Source organism: Hippichthys cyanospilos, chromosome 15 (genome assembly GCF_059441005.1).
Source record: "Hippichthys cyanospilos isolate Australia breed blue-spotted pipefish chromosome 15, RoL_Hcya_1.0, whole genome shotgun sequence".
Classification (NCBI taxonomy): domain Eukaryota; kingdom Metazoa; phylum Chordata; class Actinopteri; order Syngnathiformes; family Syngnathidae; genus Hippichthys; species Hippichthys cyanospilos.
The window spans coordinates 19,165,645-19,183,242 of NC_142383.1; the positions used below are offsets into that span (position 1 = coordinate 19,165,645).

Genomic DNA, 17,598 nt, shown 5'->3' on the forward strand with positions numbered 1-17,598 from the left:
ACAAAGTGTCCTTAGGACATTTGTAAATGTTCAAATTCATATTTGGTTCATTGTAAAGGGTTAGCCGCATAGCATCATTGGCCAACTCATAACAAAACTCAATAAATCGTGCTCTCATGTATGGTATTCGGCAAAAATAAAAAAATAAACAGAATATAAGAACATGTTTTTCCTAATATTAAAATGAAGATGTTGAGATTCTCTTTGGGAATGGGCGGGTTAGCAAGAATTTAAACTTGGGAGTCCTTACTTCGGTATGTTTTACGTTCGATTTTTGTACACTGCAGTAACCCATTACATGGAAGTGAATCGCTACCCCCTGCCTCTAGAGGGCGTCAAAGCAAGTGGAAATTTGCACGTTGCGACCTAATACTTCCGGTTGACGGCGGGCTGTTGTTCTATCGCACTCTCAGTTATGCTAGCCCCCAAAGTGAAGTTTCAGACCTTCTGTTAAAACGCTTCGTTTTTTTTTTATTCTTTCAGATTTCTGTGCTGTAACATTTTTTTACGACATTTATCACCATAATGACCGAGGTAAGATTGCCTTTTGGTGAGTCTTTTTGAGCCGCTCCCGCTCACGCACCCGTTTCCGACTAATGCTCGGAATGAATGAGCTGACTCCCATTCGTCACGTTTACACATTTTAGACGCCTCTTTTTTTATATGTATGTTTTAGTCATGATTGAAATATGTCGTACGTGTTTGCAGGACGTCCAGAAGCACTCGGTCCACACGCTGGTCTTTCGCTCGCTCAAGAGGACCCATGACATGTTTGTGGCCGACCAGGCCAAATACATTGCATTGGACGAACAAAGGTAGAAAAACTTCACTTAAAGGGACAGTGTGTAAGATTTAGACGTTTTTCATGACGGACAGCTGAAGGCGCTGCATTGTCCGGAGTTACGACAGACATGGCAGCCTCCGAAGGTCTAATTCTTACACATTGTCCCTTTAATGCAAACTAACTTGACCCCTTTGGCTTCAGAGGATTTTTTTTCAATAATGTATGTTTTGATATCACCGCTTAAAAGTTTGTAGCTCGAAATCGATCGGAGATAAAGGCATACTGCAAATGTTGCTTGGTGCAACTTTGCTGCTTTGGCGTTGAAAGCGTTAGGAAAAGGAAAAAAGGTGCAATCAGTAAGCAGCTATCACATGTATGAATTATTATCGTTTGGACGGGCAGCCCATCGAGTGATTTAGCAGCAGGGTTCACAGCGGTCGTAGACTACAGGGAGAGACGCCTTTTTAATTTGTACGTGTTTACTCGACATTTCGTTTGCAAGTCCGCGGGAGCAAATATATTTACCTTGGGCATTATTTTGAGCATGAAAATGGACTTGATTTCAGTTTGTGGTCATGCCAAATGTTTCCCGTGTGATGTCATTGCTAAAGTGCTAACGACGCAAACGTCAGACGCGACAGCACAAAGCGCTATCGTATTACATACGTGTTTTTGGCGAATATGCACAATGTCATCGCTAATGTCAGTTCGACGTTTGTTAGTTCTACGGCGTAAGTTGTTGTGGACGAAAAGTGGAAGAGCCCGGTAAACTTCAATGGAAAGAAAGTATTGTCTGGTTAGATTCATAAACGATAAGAAAAAAATGCCAATTCCCGATGCTCGCCAAACCGTGGAAGCACTTCCTGAAGCGGTCGAGCGCTCCCAACTGGCCTGTGAGGCTTCATACTTCTTCATCTGGGGAGCTTGCCCATATGAAGCGTGCTTGGTGGGCACGCCCCTCCCGTTACGCCACGCCAACCTGGCGGGTGTGGCGTTTTGCGAATGACGCGAGGCGGAATTGCGTTTGCGCAGTCACAAGCTGAAGATGGCGGTGAAATTGAAAGCCGACTACGACGCCGTCCTCCACATGCCGGTTTTGAAGGAAGCCAAAGAGCGAGCGTCGCAGCCCGCCGGCGCCGTCCACCTCCAGCTGACCTACGCGCAGCCGGGTGGGAAACACGTCCGCTAACGCCGCCTCGTCCCCGTTCGATCTTGGCCGCAATCCGTTTCCTTTTCCCTCTCGCTAGCGTCCGATGAGCCGGAGTACGCCATCGCCGGCACGCACGCTTACCCGTCCGGGCCAGGCGAGTTCCTTTCCTGCTTTCTTTTTGGCTTTTGCGCGTCGGGCCTCGCTAACTTCCCGACCATGGCGATCAAACGATCAGGAGTGGCGCTGACCGCCGACACCAAGGTCCACAGGAACCCCAGCGAGGCCGGCGTCCACTCGCTGGCCTTGGCGCTGCCGCCGTCGCAAGCCAGGTGACTCTGCCGTCCGCGCGTGTCCCGCGTCTTCAGCTTCAGTGATTTGACCTCATACAGTAACTGTACCGTTCTCCCTTCCCTCCTGTCCTTTTGGTCGTAGTAGTGGCGCCCGGAAGTCGAATTAGAACATGATGACAATAACGATGAAATTCCAATCCGTTACGAAAGCAAAAAGTGCTTACGACGCTCCTTCGCCGCCGCCGCCGCTCCTTGCCGGAGAGGAAGCACACCTACGATGCAACCGTGGGAGTCGGGGCGGGAGTGGAGTACGACCCCCGCCCCCGTCGGTGGGTGGTCGCGCCGGGAGCCAATCGCGCGTCTTGTAGGACTGCCCGTTTCCCTTGTGAAACTCACGCACGCCGGGGAGAGCGTTAAAAATCTCTTAGCGAGATTTCTTTTGTAATATTGGAATTTCAAGTGTCAACCCTGATTGTTATCGTGCGCAACCGCAGCCACGACTGTAGGGTATTTTCTTTGCGCTCGCTGAATAGTGCGGTGCGCCTTATATAGGAAACACTTCAAATTGGCCTTCCGTCTGGTGGCTGCCGAACACAACCGCGACTGTAGCTTCCATTCTATGCGCCTTATAATACGGTGAGCCTTACCTACGAGAAGCCTTGGCCATGGAAATCTCCATTTTAATTTGCAACGTGTCACGCCAAGCCTGTATCTGATCGACCGATTTTTGCAGCCAAGACGCCGGGCGCACGGCCGCCGGCGTGGCCGAGATCCATCGGCACGCCGGGGCGGCGGAGCGATCTCACCCCCCTTCCGGCGCCTTGGTACGTCCCCCGCGAGATAGGGATGGCGTCGGCGTGCCGGCGCCCGTCTCCGTTTCGATATTGTTGTTTGTTTTCCTCTTGGAGGTGACGGTGGAAAGCGGCGGCGGCGGCGGCAGCAGGACGTCTGCGCTGATGAGGCGAGCGCCCAGCATGCCCAAGCCTCAGTGGCACCCGCCGTGGAAACTCTTCCGGGTGACCTTTGCTGGTTTTTTTTTGCCCGGCGGGCCTTCGGGCTTTTCTTGACGCGCCTCTGTGACCGCGCAGGTGATCAGCGGCCACCTGGGCTGGGTGCGCTCCATCGCCGTGGAGCCCGGCAACCAATGGTTCGTCACGGGATCCGCCGACAGGACCATCAAGGTGACTTTGTGGATTTCCGGCAGCTTTGCCGCAGCGCCTTGAGATCCGAGCGTCCCGACGTTTTCTTTTTTCGTCAGATTTGGGACCTGGCCAGCGGGAGGCTGAAGCTGTCGCTGACGGGCCACATCAGCACGGTGCGGGGCGTGGCCGTCAGCAGCCGCAGCCCGTACCTCTTCTCCTGCGGCGAGGACAAGCAAGTCAAGTGCTGGGATTTGGAGTACAACAAGGTGGGCGGGGCGGGGCGGGGCGGGCGGGGCCGAGCCGGGATAGGCCGGAAGCGCGCCGCCTCACGCGCCCCCTCCCTCCGCCGCAGGTGATCCGCCACTACCACGGGCACCTGAGCGCCGTCTACGGCCTGGACCTGCACCCCACCATCGACGTTCTGGTCACCTGCAGCAGGGACGCCACGGCTCGGGTAAGCCCCGCCGGCGGCCCGCGCGCCACCCGCCGCTCACGCTTTTCTCCCGTCGCCCGCCGTCCAGGTGTGGGACATTCGCTCCAAAGCCAACGCGCACACGCTGACGGGCCACACCAACACGGTGGCCACCGTCCGCTGCCAGGCCGCCGAGCCGCAGGTCATCACGGGTACGTGCCGCGCCGCGCCGCGCCGCCTTCGAGCGGGCCGCTGAAAGGAGGCGCCGGCCCTCGCAGGGAGCCACGACTCCACCATCAGGCTGTGGGACCTGATCGCCGGCAAAACCCGGGCCACGCTGACCAACCACAAGAAGTCCGTCAGGAGCGTGGTGCTGCACCCCCGACAGTAAGCGTCCCGCTCGGCCCGGGGGCGGGATCGGTCGCTGAGGGACTTCCCTCCAGGTACACCTTGGCCTCGGGCTCGGCCGACAACATCAAGCAGTGGATGTTCCCGGACGGCAAGTTCATCCAGAACCTGTCGGGCCACAACGCCATCATCAACACGCTGGCCGTCAACTCGGACGGCGTCCTGGTCTCCGGAGGTGAGCGTCCGCCGGCGCGGGCGGGGCTAGCGGCGCGGCGGCTAACGGCGGGCCCGCGCGCAGCCGACAACGGCACCATCCACATGTGGGACTGGAGGACGGGCTACAACTTCCAGCGCATCCACGCCGCCGTGCAGCCGGGCTCCCTGGACAGCGAGTCGGGCATCTTCGCCTGCGTCTTCGACAACTCCGAGAGTCGCCTCATCACGGCCGAGGCCGACAAGACCGTCAAGGTCTACAAGGAGGACGACGCCGCCGTACGTACGCGTCTTGGGCCTTTTGTTGCGGGGGGGGCCGAGTCAAGGAGCGTTTGCTTTGTGGCTTGCAGACGGAGGAGAGCCATCCCATCAACTGGAAGCCCGAGATCCTCAAGAGAAAAAGATTCTAGTGCCCCGCCCGCGGTCAAACGGCCCCGCCCGCGGTCAAACGGCCTCGGGGTGGCAGCCCTAACTGTCGGACGTGTTTTTTGGAGTTTACAGAAGAAAGCCTCGCTCTTTTTCCTTTTGAATAAAAGAGCCTCGCTTAAAAAATCAAAAAATCCAATTGACCTTGCTATTTTTTTGGTCGGCGACGACGAGGTTCCAATGTTTTCAAAATAGTGCTGCGGTTGACAAAAACTCCTCAAATGTCCGGACTTGTGAAAAGTGAAAATAATTTATTGGAAACAATTGCCAAAGTCAACCGAGATGACACTTCGTCTGAAAACATTTCTTTTATGGTACTGTTACATCAAAAAAACACACCATTTGCACATTTGTTTGATGTTTTTCCACATACAAAACCTACGCACAACAAAATGTTCATTGGACGACTAGGAAATTGAGACGTGAGGGTGTCTCGTTTTGGTCCCCGGCCGCTTCCAAACACAGCGAGCGAATATTTCAAAAACGCCTGACAAGAAGAAAAAAAGACGGCCGGCCGACGTGACGCTAACGTCAAAGACGCTTGATTAGCCCGGTCGAAGCTAACAGTTAGCATCGGCCAGGTCTGTTGGGGGGGGGGGGGGGTCAGGTCAGCTTGGGCTAAGTTCAACTTTTCAACTGTCGGCCTACGCCCTCGGACGGGCGCCGGGGCTCGGCGCCACCGCTAAGCCGATCAGCTTGGTTCCCGCCGAGGCTTTCGGAACAGCTCCTGAAAAATAAGGTCGCGCCGCAGGTAACGCCGGACACTAACGGAATGATTCAAGATAACGCCAAAACTCCACACCATGGGCACAGAATTTCCAAATGCGCTTTTTCGCGAACGGGCCTTCGCCGGACGGTGAAACGGCGACCAAAACAAAAGCAATAAGGTTCCGTAAACACAACGGCGGAGGTCCCTTTTTTTCGTGGTTTTCCGTCAGCGTCGGCGCCGCGGCTCGCCCGGGCGGTTCTCAGCCGACCCGGTCTGGCGGAGGCGCGGCGCGACTCTCGCGCAGGATGTCGTCCAGGCCGTTGAGCTGGCGCAGGAAGCCGCGGTTGGGCGCCACGCCGCGACGGTCCTTCACCGTCTTGATGGCCTCCACCAGCGTCAGGTTCTGCCGGATCATCAGGTAGGCCAGCACCAGCGTGGCCGAGCGGCTGAGGCCCTCCGCGCAGTGGACCAGGACCTTGCCTTGGGTCACGCGCGCACACACTCACACGTCAACACAAAGGGCCAAGGCACGCACGCGCGCCTAGAAGCCCAAAGTTCTCCCCGGGCTCCCCCCGCAAACGGCGCACAAGCGCACACCTCCTCCGGCGAGCGCCTTGTGGATGAAGTCGGCGGCGGGATAAAAGTTTTTGCTCATGTCGAAGGCGGGCGAGTCGTGCGCCTCCACGCCCAGGTACGTGATGTTCATGGCGGCGTAGGCGGCGGCCGCGCCGGCGCCGCGCCATCGGCTCTGCGCGCAGTTGAGCACGTGGGTGATGCCCGCCCGCGCCAGCTCGCGCCGGTCCGACGCCATGTTCCTCAACGCCGCAAATTGCAGAGAAACAAAAAGAAACCATTTCGTTGAGCTCGCCTGAATCGCAAACGTTTCGCAAAACGCCATTGTTTGCCATTTTCTTTGAAGAAAGAAAAAACGCATTTTTTAAATACGATGGCGAATCACGTTTTGTATTTTTTCTTGATATTTAAACAGTTTTTGCGTGATTTATTTTTGAGGAGGTGACGTTAGCGCTATTTTTATGTATCCGGCTTTCTCCGCGCAAAGCAAAGCGGCGGCGGGAGAAGGGGGGCGGAGCTACTGACTGGTCTCCGATGTAGAGCCCGGGCCAGACTTGGTCGGCGTGGTTGCAGGCCGTCTTGCCGCTGCTTAGGAGTCGCTCCAGCTCGGACACGCTGAGGCGCTGGCGGACGTCCCGCCGCGGCGAGCCGGAGCCGGAGCCGGAGCCGCTGCGCCCCCGCCAAAAGCCGCACTTGAACGCCATGACGCCTGCGCACGCACCACACACGGCGGTCGTTTGCGCTGCATGCAAAAATGCAAAAAAAAACAAAAAAAAAAGCAACGCGGATGCAGCGCAGCGCCATCCGCTGGCTGCATAACGCAAGCCCGCCCGGACACCACCGTGGCTTCTTTTCTACGCGCCTTATAATGTGCCGCACCTTATATATGAAAAGACTTTTGTTCCCCCCCCCAAAAATGGAAAATTTCTCCTCGATGTTCGGCTCTTTTTTTTTTTTTTTTTAATCAAGTACAAAACCTAAATCTTTGGATTTATTTGCGCCCGGAAGCCCAAGTTTGGGCAGCCCTGCTCAATCCCAACCCGACGGCGTGGAAACGCTTGAAACGCGAGAGGATTTGCTCATAACCTCGGCCTTCGGAGAAGCCTGGACCCCGGTCGGCCATACCTTCTTGTCATTTCATTTTCACTCGCCCGCTCCGGCGCTCGGGTGCGTGCGCCGCAGCTACCGACGTGCACGCTCACCTTACGCCCGATTAACAAGGGACCTAGGCGCGGACCACGTCTTTCCCGCTCTCGGCTCTCTCGTTCATCTACATGGTCCTCGTCTTCATCCGCTTGTCAACAAGTCCCCGAAATCACAACGTGTCTTCTGCTCCTCCAGCCTCAGCATCGCGAGCCAGGAATGACGCCGATTGACGTCATCCACGCTGGCGAGCTCTGCCGCCATCTGCTGGACGCTCACGGAAAGGAACTGACCAAAATCAATCCGATCCAGGAAAGAAAAAGTCCGAGAGAAAACGAACCTAACCGGAAAAGACCGAACGAAAACGGCAATGAAATCAGCAAAACTAAAACAAAATGACAATAAATCTAAAATAGATCATGAAAAAGAGCTAGGAACGACGAGAGTTCAGAGCAAAATCTTTTCCAACCATTCGATTGTTGCCTTTCTACTCCCTCTATTATCAGTGGCGCGTTCCGCATACAATTAATCATCTATTAAGAAAGTATTGACCTTGATTTTTTTAACGTTTGTCTTGACCTTGATTTCCCGGTGAAATTTGAAGAGGGATGCGGTAATAAAAAAAATTGCATTAAGATTGTCCGAGTGCTGTTACCGTAGATTTTCTGCCGCAAATCGCTCTCGCTCCCTCTTTTTTTAGTAACGTAAACGGACACGCTTTCCTCAAGCTTGTTGAACGCGTATCGAAGGCTCGGCTCGTTTGACTCCCTCGGTCACGTGCCTGTGGGGGGTTCTCGGTCTGGCCTAGCCAAGCCTAGCCAAGCCTAGCCTAGCCTGGCCTAGCCTGGCCTGGCCTGGCCGAGCCTCGCGCGTCTGCACAAAGGCGGGGACGCCGAAAGTCGCGGCGAACTTTCGCGCGGAGATGTGCGCGAGGGGGACGGCGGACTACGAGCGGGAAGTTCGCGCAGAACGAGACGAGCACAAGGTCCCGTTTCGCTTGCACGCCGCAGGTTTGTTCGCTCACTCCTTTCCATCGCGAACAACTTCCGGTCCGGTTTTACAGTTCAAGCGGCTCCCAGTTGGGGCCCCTTTTCAACTTTCGATTGTCCGTTAGAAAATGGAAACACGGTGAAAACCGAAAGAGAGATGTCACTTAGGGGTCCTGAACCTCTGACGAAGAACTAAAGGACGCATTCGCAGATGCCTTTTCCACTATGGAGGTTAGCGTTTGAAATTCGCCACTTTGATATAACTACACATCTATGTTTACATATCTATTGAATGAATAATTTTAGGGTTGCGTCGCTGCGTTTGATGAATTTTATCCGTCAAACTCCAGCCCAAGTTTGATGGGCGGGTCCTAACACCCGATTGGGTCGCTGATCTCTAAAATTGGTATAGCTATATCTATAATTGTCCCTTTATTTTGGAACCCAAAATGATTCGTTCCAGTCATTACGGAACGGAAACGATACGAGGCGACATCATTTCGTCCCTTGCAGATATCGGTGCGCCGCGCCCCGGCGCCTCGGAGGACGAGCCGCCGCGACCGGCTTACGTCAAAAAGGAGGAGGAGGAGGAGGAGGAAATCTTCCCCGGGACGCCGCGCGTCAAAGAGGAGGAGCGGGACGACATCGTCGCCTCGCGATTGACTCTGAAGCGCGAAGATGACGGAGGCTCGCGGGATGAGAAAAAAGGGGCGGAGGCCCCGAGCGCCCCCTCCCCCTCCCCCCCGAAAAAAGGCGACGGACCGACGGCGCCGCCGTCGGATAGCGACGAGGCGGCGGCGGACTCGCCCCGAGGCGCTCCCGGCAACCCCGGCCGGAAATGCGGCCGGTGCGGAAAAAGCTTCGCCTACAAGTGTCTTTTGAAAAAGCACGCCATGACGCACACTGGGGAAAAACCCTTTGCCTGCTCGCTTTGCCCTCAAAGATTCAGCCAAGGGGGACATTTGAGAAGACACGCCAGAAGGCACACCGGGGAGAAACCCTTCGTCTGCTCCGTCTGCGGTCAGACTTTCGCTCAGGGGACCGGTCTGACCACGCACATGCGCGGGCACACCGGAGAGAGAGCCTTCGGCTGCTCGGCGTGCGGGCGGAAATTCGCCCAACGGAGCCATTTGACGGCGCACGTCAAAACGCACACCGGCGAGAAACCTTTCGTCTGCTCGGTCTGCGGTCAGAGATTCTCCAAGAAGGGGGGCCTGACCGGCCACGCGAGAACGCACACGGGGGAGAAACCCTTCTCCTGCTCCATCTGCGGAAAAAGCTTCTCTCAGAAGGGCCATTTAGGGGTCCACCGACGAACGCACACCGGCGAGGAACCTTTCGCCTGCTCCGCCTGCGGAAAACGATTCTCCCAGAAGGGACATTTAGAAATTCACAAAAGAAGGCACACTGGCGAGAGGCCTTTTTCCTGCTCGCTGTGCGCTCAAAGGTTCTCCGTCAAGGGGCGTTTGAAGGCGCATGCGAGAACCCACACCGGGGAGAAAGCTTTCGCCTGCTCGCTCTGCCAACAAAGATTCACCACAAAGGCATATCTAAAGATACACGCCCGGACCCACGCCGGCGGGAAAGCTTTTTCCTGCTCGCTCTGCGGCCAGACGTTTGTGGTCAAGGGCTATCTGAAAATACACATGAGGATCCACACCGGAGAGAAACCTTTTGCCTGCTCGGATTGCGGCAAAAAATTCGCCGCAAAGGAAAATCTGAAATCGCACAGGAGAACGCACACGGGAGAGAAACCCTTCGCGTGCTCCGCGTGCGGTCTGAGGTTTGCCCTCAAGGGAAACTTGAGGAGCCACGCCAGAACGCACACGGGGGAAAAACCTTTCGCCTGCTCGCTGTGCGGTCACCGATTCTCCCGAAAAGGAAACTTGAAGAGTCACTCGAGAAGACACGGCGGGGAGAGCGCTTTTGCCTGACGGCGTTTTGGGTCCAAATTCTTCGGGGTGGCAGATCTTGAAACTGACGCGCGCTCTCCCCCAAAAGAAATAACGACGAATAAATATTGGTCCGCGGAAAAATAATCAAAGTGTCCTCGTTTGGATCATAGAAGACGTCTGTTATCAAAAAATAATTCTTCCTAAAAAAAATAACCACATCAAGTGTCAAACCTGCTCTCGGAAAGAAACGGTTCTCCAAAAATATTGGTCCGCAGCAAAAGAAATGAACTCAATGAAAAGTGTGCAAAATAAAAAGGCTCGTAAACCGGAATGCCTGTTTTCAACTCTTCGCAGCATCTGCTAGGAATGCTAATTAGCAATGAAGGGCGCGCTCCTGTCTTATTTGAACGGAGAATGAATGCATGACAGGTCATTCTATTGAAGGGCCCGAATATCAGTCAGTTTCCGCAACTCCGGTCCAAACTAGCCGGCGGTAAGTTCGACGCCGAAAGAAGCTCGTCCTCACTCGGACGCACAAAATTGGACTGTCCGCGTTCATACGATCAAGTCGAACCAAACCAAAAGGGGGCGGGGCCTCCCGACGCCAGAAGGCGCGGCTCAGGGTGTCCGCACAGCTTGTCGACTTTCAACGCGCCGCGCCCTTCGAAACGCTGAGCGTGCTGAACGCTTGTGTTGACACTCTAGAACCGCCGGGTGGCGCGAGCGGCCAACGTTTGCGAGCCTTCCGATGAGCTCGGCTTAGGCCGGACTCCCGTCAAGTCTTCGAACGTCACGATACTCTGACTACGGCATCGGACTCCCATCGGGTCTTCGAACGTCACGGTACCCTGACTACGGCATCAGACTCCCATCGGGTCTTCGAACGTCACGGTACCCTGACTACGGCATCAGACTCCCATCGGGTCTTCGAACGTCACGATACTCTGACTACGGCATCGGACTCCCATCGGGTCTTCGAACGTCACGGTACCCTGACTACGGCATCAGACTCCCATCGGGTCTTCGAACGTCACGGTACCCTGACTACGGCATCAGACTCCCATCGGGTCTTCGAACGTCACGGTACCCTGACTACGGCATCAGACTCCCATCGGGTCTTCGAACGTCACGGTACTCTGACTACGGCATCAGACTCCCATCGGGTCTTCAAACGTCACGGTACCCTGACTACGGCATCAGAAACATTTCAAGGAAGGCAAATAGAGATTCGTACGGCGCCTCGCCGCGCCTCCTTTCGCGGCGGCGATTTCTTTGATCGGCGCTAGACCCCGGTGGCGCGCGCGCATCCCCGACTCGCCCGACCCCCGGTCCAACGTGCACACGATGCTTGCGGAATTTTGTCGGTGCGCTCGAGCGTCCACGCCCGCTTGAAAAGTACAGACTGGAAGCGAGGCCGGATCAAAATCTGCCTTCTAAAATTAACTTTGCAAACAAAGTTGGAATGTGACTCGAGATGCGATAAGCGCAGAAAAGAAAGAGGACGCGCTCTGCGTTCTGCATTCTGCGTTCTGCGTTCTGCATTCTGCGGGTGGGTTGGGGCGCGGCCAAAGTGCATGGCTCCTCCCCCTCCCGACAGGCGTATTTGAGAGCGCTCCGTGACACACACGCGGACATATGCCTTGATGGAGATTGACAGTCTGGTGGCCAACAGGGCTCTGGTCAGGGCCAGGGAAGGTACGCGCGACTTTTCCTTGCTTGCTAAAGCTAAGCCGAGTTAAGCTAAGGCAGCAGGCCAAGCTTCGCCGGGGGCCCGACCAGAAAGAGCGCGTCGGCTCGCGGTCGCGACCCGGCGGGTCGAGGGGCCGGGGGGTCGAGGGGCCGCCGACCTTTGACCGCCTTCGCTTTGGACGCCGCGGAGCCTTCGAAATCGCCGTGCGGCCGCTCGACGTCAAACGCCGTCAAAATGCGGTCGCGCAGGCTCGACCTGAGAGGCTAAAAATAGAAGCGCCGCACTTTGGCACTCTTTGATTGAAATCCTTTGGAAACGCGGGTGGGTCTTTCTTTCCGAACCTCGGGCGTTTCGAACGGGAATGGGCGATCCAACTTTGAAAGGGCAACTTCAGATGCGTTTTTCGTTCGGCGAACAGCATCCGCTTCCAAAGCGCTGCCACCTGTCGGCAAAGAGTATTCCCGATTCCTGGCTCTCTCCTCTCGGCTCATGAGCTCGCCGACATGGGGGGAGAAAAACGAGGCGGAAACAAACTTTTGTGTGCGTGCAGGAGCGGGAGGCGTGACCAAAGGCCGAAGCTGGAAATGGCAGGAGATGCTCCGCTTCCCGCACATCAGCCGATGCGCCAACCTGGCCGCCACCATAGGTGCGTGCGCCGGCGGGCGGGCGGGCGGGCGCGCGCTAGCACGGCGGCGCCCGTGAGCGCCCGTGAGCGCCCGTGGGCGCCCGTGACCGCCCGTGAGCGCCCGTGAGCGCCCGTGACCGCCCGTGACCGCCCGTGACCGCCCGTGACCGCCCGTGCCTGTGTTCAGCGCGGGACTTTCAGGACATGTGCGTGGCGCAGCCCATCGGACGGAGGCTCTTTGACCAGTTCTGCCACAGCCGGGACGAACTCCGAAAGTACGCCGAGTTGCGGCAGGCTCTGGTACCGCACGCACGCACGCACGCACGCATTGCACTCTCGCGCACGCGTGGGCTCGCTATCGTGCGCGTCAAAATGCTCTCCGCAAGTGCAGAGGTCCTCACAAAGACAGCGAGTTCAGACTTTGATTTCCGACATCAAAACAACAAGAAAAACGAGCACGCGCACACACGGTTTGTGGTAGCGGGGCCGCCAAACGCTCACGCTATTGCGAGTGACGTCGCTTCCGGTTGATAGCAAGAGAAAAAAAACACTATTTTTAGAAGCGTCAATTGTATGAATGCCAAGGACGCAACTTGATGTTTTCGAGCGTGAGGCTAAACTAGACAAACGGGGGGAAAAAATGGCCAAAAAAGTGGCCTGACTTTTGAAAGGTCACAATGTCCGGCAGTTAAGAACCCTTGTCCACACGTCTTTCGTCTCGCAGACGCCCAACATTCGGCCGCTTTTGCAAAAGCGCCATTTCACCATTTAGCTCATTTTCAAACGTGTCCTTTTTCCCTTTGCGGCGGGCGGGCGAGTGTTGCGTCCCGGCGGGACCAACGCGCGTTTGCGGCGGCGACAAAGTTGGAGGAAAAACGCGGGCTTTTGTTTTCATTTCAGGACCAATTCGAGCTGCAGGCAGACGAAACCAGACGAGCGTTTGGGCTGCGCGTCATTCAAACCTTCTTCACCATTCATGTGCGTGCGCGCGTGCGTGGACGCATCCTCTAGTGCGTGTTTGCGCGCGTCCTCACCTGCGCGTGTGTTCAGACGCCCCAGTTTGTCCCCGAGGTGTCCAAACACAAGCGAAGCTGCATGTGGAGTCTGGATCACGAAGCGTGCGCCGATGTCTTCAAAGCCTGCAGAGAGTACGTCGCCGGCGTGCGCGGTCAGGGGCAGGCGGGGCTTCCGGACAAGCGACACACACGCGCGCGCCTGTCTCCGTGAGTTTAGAGACCTGCACCGGGTCCTCGGCGGGGAACCTTTCCGGCTCTACCAGAGCAGCATGTACTTTGACCGCTTCCTCCAGTGGAAGATGCTGGAACGGTAAGCGACTGATTGACGGATGGGTGGGTGGGTGGGTGGATGGATGGATGGACGGACGGACGGACGGGCGGACAGACGGACGGACGGACGGAGGGACGGACGGACGGCAGGCAGGATCTCCTCACCTCATTCTGTCCCGCAGGAGGCCGGTCACCAAGAACGAGTTCCGGCAGTACCGGGTCTTGGGCAAAGGGGGCTTTGGCGAGGTAACGTCCTCGGTCATCCCGATACTCGCTCAGCTTCAAAAAACCCTCCGTCGCGCCAGCCTATACCATAATTCCACAAATATAAGACGCACTTTATCTCCGAAATTGAAAGCCCTAAAAAAGATATGTATATTTGTGTTCATCTCGCGGTACTTTGTATTCTATTGTGTAAAACTGTTGGTGCATAGGTGTGGAATTCCAGTCCTCGAGGGCCGGTATCCTGCGTGTTTTCAAACGCTTAGCTTACTAGCAAGCTCTACAGGAGCTTGAAAGTGATCCTAATCATTTGATTCAGATGTGTTTGAGAGAGAATGTTCAAAAACATGCACCCCAAAAGTCACCTGATAAAGATGTCTCCGGAACTCCCCGCAAAAAGGGGGCCGAGAATAGAACCTTGAGGAACGCCGCCCGCCGGACGGTTTGCTCCCTGTCCAGGTGTGGGCGTGTCAGGTGCGGGCCACGGGGATGATGTACGCCTGCAAGAAGCTGGAGAAAACGCACGTGAAGAAGCGGCACGGCGAGGAGATGGCGCTCAACGAGAAGGAGATCCTGGAGAGCGTGGACAGTCGCTTCGTGGTGAGCGCGCCTCGCCGTTTCGGTCGGGGCTGGGATTCGCCGCGGAGGTCGGCGGCGTTCCTCGCGACTCTCAAGACGCTGACCTTAGGTGAACCTGGCGTACGCCTACGAGACCAAACACGACCTGTGCCTGGTCCTCACCATGATGAGCGGCGGGGACCTCAAGTTCCACATCTACAACATGGGCGCGCCCGGCCTGGACGCCGACCGCGTGCGGCTCTACGCCGCCGAGGTCTGTTGCGGCCTCATGGACCTGCACCGCAAGTCCATCATTTACAGGTGAGAAGCACCCGGGGTCGCGTCGGCGAGACCCCAACCCCGAGCCTTGGCCGCAAAGAGGCGCCGATCCATCCGGCGCGCCGTCGTGGCCGACCGGCACCTTTGCGCCAACCGGAAGAAAGCCGGGCCCGATCCTTTCCTCGCTCCCGTCCAAAGCCGAGCCGGCGGAAGGCCGAGGTCGCGCCGAGGTCGCGCCGAGGTCGCGCCGCCTCCTTTGGGCCTGCCCTCGGCCTCCCCCGCTCAAAGACAACGTTGGCAGGCGGTAAACGCGCTGTCGTCGCCTCGGGACGGTCCCTCTTTCCTCCGGGCTTTACTTTAGTCCGGCGGGCGGAAGGTGACGCTTCAAAACCCGCGCGCGCCACTAGGCCGCGTTGCCTCATCCCGTCGGTTGGCAAGGTTACGGGGACACGCCCCTGGGTTTGGATGGTTTGGTGCGGGGCCGCTCCCTAATTGTTCCACGCGCGCCAAGTGAATTTGTCGCGCCGCCCGGCCCGTAGGATCCTTCCCCGAAAGAACCGGCCCCCCGCGTAGCGCCATGGCGGTCGTATAGATCGCGGACGCTAATCGCAGACGTTTGCGACGATTGTGACGGGGAACAGCGGCGGACGTCTCCGCAAGGCGTGACAATTGTTGTCGGGCGGCCCGCGCGTACGTCCGTTCCGCCGGCGTCTGACGTCAAACGCCATCTTGTCTTTCAGGGACATGAAACCGGAGAACATCTTGTTGGACGAACACGGTAAGCGCACGCAAACTATTTTTAGCTGCGACGCAACAACAGGTTGCGTGGCGTTTTTTTTTTTGTTGTTGTTTTTTTTTCTTCCCCAGAGCAGGAAGCAACGCTTAAATGGTGTCGGTCGGGCGTGGCGGCCTACTCTGTTTAACGCGTGACCTCGAAAACACCCTCTTCTTGCATTCCGGCTTAATTGCGAGCAACCCGGCCGACGACTCACGCGGTTTGTCGGCGCAGGACACGTCAGGATCTCCGACCTGGGGCTCGCCGTTCGCGTGTCCGAGAGCGGGGCGGCGCGCGGTCGAGTGGGCACGCTGGGATACATGGGTCGGTACCCGGGTCGACCAGGGTGGCCTTTCGGGAAGGCCGAAATGTTGCGACTCACGCCGTCTCATCCGCACGCAGCCCCGGAGGTGATGGGCCGCGAGTACTACGGCGCCAGCGTGGACTGGTGGGGTCTGGGCTGCCTCATCTACGAGATGACGGCCGGCCGGCCCGTCCTCAGGATGAAGGGCGAGCACCCCAAAAAGCCCGACATGGAGGAAAGGATCAAGACTCGGCGGGAGGAGTACGACGAGCGCTTCGGGCCTCGCGTCAGAGACGTCTGCTCGCAGGTCCGCGCCGCCGCCGGCGAGGAAGACGCCCAAATTGTCCGCAAAGCTTTAGCGGGGGCAACTACCGCGCGAAGAACCGCCCGAAGCGGAGTGCCGACGACCGATCCGGTTTGAGCCGCGGTCCAGCCGAACTAACCGAACCGCCCGTCCGTCGAACGACACGCCGGACAAAGTAACCGGAGCGCGGCCGCCAAACGATGAAGCGAAACTAGCCGACCGACCAGTTGAGCAATCCACCCGAGCGCGGCGCCGACCCTTTAAAAACCGAGCGTCTGATCGATCCGGCCCGCGCGGCCGATCGAAGGGCGACCCGCGGGGCCGACCCGCTTTCCGAGCTATCCGTCGCGTCGGAACCGATCCCCCGACCCGCAAACCTCTCCGTTCGCCGACCGACCGAATAGCCGGGGAGCGACAAGTCGGCCGGACGGTTTGAGCGATCGACGCGACGATCGGTCGGGGACGTCGCGGCTTTGCCGGGTCGCTCAGTCGGTCGATCCGGAGCGCGCCCGGATTTCGAAAAGCGAGCGGTCGCGCCGCCGGCCGCCCCGGACCGCGGTCGACGGTCGGAGACGTCCGTTGACGCCCGTACGCATTTGTCCAAAGCTGCTGGCCAAAGACCCCAAGGAGAGGCTGGGCTGCCGGCCGTCCGGAGGCCACGAGGTTCGGGCGCATCCCTTCTTCAGGGAAATCAACTTCCGCATGCTGGAGGCGGGGCTCGTGGAGGCGCCGTTTAAACCAGATGTAAGTCGGCCCGCGGGGGGGAGGCGCTCGGGGCCTCGTCCCGCAGTTACGAGCGGGCCCGCTCGCTGCGGCGCGGCGCAGCCCCGTTTGGTCTACTGCAGCGACGTGCAGGACATCGAGGAGTTTGCGGCGGTGAGGGGCGTCACCATCAACCACGACGACAATCACTTCTACGCCAAATTCAACACGGGGAGCGTTCCCATCCCCTGGCAGAACGAGGTCGGTCCTCCTCGGCCGGCGCCGGCCGGGCTCCGGCCCGGACTCAGCTTTCCTCCCCGGCCCCCGCAGATCATCGAGACGGGATGCTTCGAGGAGCTCAACGTTTTCGGGCCCAACGGTTCTCGGCCTCAAGACCTGCAGTGGACGCAGGCGCCCGAGAGCCCCAAGAACGGCCTGTTCAACAAGATCTTCCGCAAATTCGTGAGTCGGGCGGACGGCGGCCGCGCTCGCCGGCTTCCGGCGAGCGGGCGGGTCTGACGGCGGCTCTCGCCCCGCAGCACCAAGAGGCGAGCGAGGACGGGCGGCGGAGCCCCCTGCCCGACAACTTCATGGCCTCGGGCATTCTGACCGCGCCCAACTGAAGAGCGCCAAAGCCGCGCCCGCGTCGACGCGATCGCTCGCCCTTTGTAAATATACTGTACGGCGGAGCCCGGCCGTCGGCCGTCGGCCGGGGTCGGGGGACCCACGCCCATTTCGCCTTCTCTGTCATCGTTATATCATTTCAATCTCATCTGACA

At 57.7% G+C, this 17,598-nt stretch overlaps 4 protein-coding genes across 5 annotated transcripts; 3 read left to right on the forward strand and 1 right to left on the reverse strand.

Annotated features, from left to right (window-relative positions):
• The first annotated feature begins 387 nt into the window (after positions 1-387).
• On the forward strand, positions 388-4,904 carry plrg1 (pleiotropic regulator 1). The gene is made up of 15 exons (XM_088434659.1): positions 388-534; positions 709-815; positions 1,817-1,953; positions 2,032-2,088; positions 2,170-2,263; positions 2,958-3,048; positions 3,133-3,240; positions 3,313-3,405; positions 3,483-3,632; positions 3,719-3,820; positions 3,888-3,990; positions 4,057-4,165; positions 4,222-4,361; positions 4,425-4,618; positions 4,690-4,904. Exons 1-15 carry the CDS (start codon positions 526-528, stop codon positions 4,747-4,749), a joined length of 1,554 nt encoding a protein of 517 aa, XP_088290785.1. The 5' UTR covers positions 388-525; the 3' UTR covers positions 4,750-4,904.
• A 92-nt stretch (positions 4,905-4,996) lies between these two features.
• dusp26 (dual specificity phosphatase 26) lies at positions 4,997-7,694 on the reverse strand. The gene is made up of 4 exons (XM_088434678.1): positions 7,250-7,694; positions 6,573-6,756; positions 6,072-6,289; positions 4,997-5,954 (listed from the first exon to the last, which is right to left on the reverse strand). The coding sequence occupies exons 2-4, from the start codon at positions 6,749-6,751 to the stop codon at positions 5,734-5,736; spliced, it is 618 nt and encodes a 205-aa protein (XP_088290804.1). The 5' UTR covers positions 6,752-6,756; positions 7,250-7,694; the 3' UTR covers positions 4,997-5,733.
• Positions 7,695-7,887: 193 nt separating this feature from the next.
• On the forward strand, positions 7,888-10,405 carry LOC148412235 (uncharacterized). The gene is made up of 2 exons (XM_088434660.1): positions 7,888-8,200; positions 8,693-10,405. Exons 1-2 carry the CDS (start codon positions 8,113-8,115, stop codon positions 10,111-10,113), a joined length of 1,509 nt encoding a protein of 502 aa, XP_088290786.1. The 5' UTR covers positions 7,888-8,112; the 3' UTR covers positions 10,114-10,405.
• A 1,162-nt stretch (positions 10,406-11,567) lies between these two features.
• Positions 11,568-17,598, forward strand: LOC148412236 (G protein-coupled receptor kinase 5-like). 2 transcript variants are annotated; one of them, XM_088434655.1, is made up of 16 exons: positions 11,568-11,769; positions 12,315-12,410; positions 12,577-12,689; positions 13,290-13,367; positions 13,440-13,537; positions 13,623-13,715; positions 13,858-13,921; positions 14,357-14,497; positions 14,586-14,776; positions 15,475-15,512; positions 15,744-15,833; positions 15,912-16,120; positions 16,724-16,861; positions 16,943-17,080; positions 17,150-17,281; positions 17,359-17,598. In XM_088434655.1, exons 1-16 carry the CDS (start codon positions 11,718-11,720, stop codon positions 17,440-17,442), a joined length of 1,755 nt encoding a protein of 584 aa, XP_088290781.1. In that variant the 5' UTR covers positions 11,568-11,717; the 3' UTR covers positions 17,443-17,598. The 2 variants fall into 2 exon arrangements, with proteins under 2 accessions (XP_088290781.1, XP_088290782.1); XM_088434656.1 differs by lacking the exon at positions 11,568-11,769 and adding an exon at positions 11,921-12,085.

What these genes read in the sequence shown, in the direction of transcription:
- plrg1 (XM_088434659.1), top strand. An exon ending in CTGCCGCCGTCGCAAGCCAG is followed by an intron (nt 2,264 to 2,957) that starts GTGACTCTGCCG and finishes CGATTTTTGCAG; the next exon opens with CCAAGACGCCGGGCGCACGG. An exon ending in CGGCGTCCTGGTCTCCGGAG is followed by an intron (nt 4,362 to 4,424) that starts GTGAGCGTCCGC and finishes GCCCGCGCGCAG; the next exon opens with CCGACAACGGCACCATCCAC.
- dusp26 (XM_088434678.1), bottom strand. Translation starts at nt 6,751, where the DNA reads ATGGCGTTCAAGTGCGGCTTTTGGCGGGGGCGCAGCGGCTCCGGCTCC. An exon ending in GGGCTCTACATCGGAGACCA is followed by an intron (nt 6,290 to 6,572) that starts GTCAGTAGCTCC and finishes TGCGGCGTTGAG; the next exon opens with GAACATGGCGTCGGACCGGC. An exon ending in CAAGGCGCTCGCCGGAGGAG is followed by an intron (nt 5,955 to 6,071) that starts GTGTGCGCTTGT and finishes GCGTGACCCAAG; the next exon opens with GCAAGGTCCTGGTCCACTGC.
- LOC148412235 (XM_088434660.1), top strand. Translation starts at nt 8,113, where the DNA reads ATGTGCGCGAGGGGGACGGCGGACTACGAGCGGGAAGTTCGCGCAGAA. An exon ending in GTTTCGCTTGCACGCCGCAG is followed by an intron (nt 8,201 to 8,692) that starts GTTTGTTCGCTC and finishes CGTCCCTTGCAG; the next exon opens with ATATCGGTGCGCCGCGCCCC.
- LOC148412236 (XM_088434655.1), top strand. Translation starts at nt 11,718, where the DNA reads ATGGAGATTGACAGTCTGGTGGCCAACAGGGCTCTGGTCAGGGCCAGG. An exon ending in GTCTTCAAAGCCTGCAGAGA is followed by an intron (nt 13,538 to 13,622) that starts GTACGTCGCCGG and finishes CCGTGAGTTTAG; the next exon opens with AGACCTGCACCGGGTCCTCG. An exon ending in GGGCACGCTGGGATACATGG is followed by an intron (nt 15,834 to 15,911) that starts GTCGGTACCCGG and finishes ATCCGCACGCAG; the next exon opens with CCCCGGAGGTGATGGGCCGC.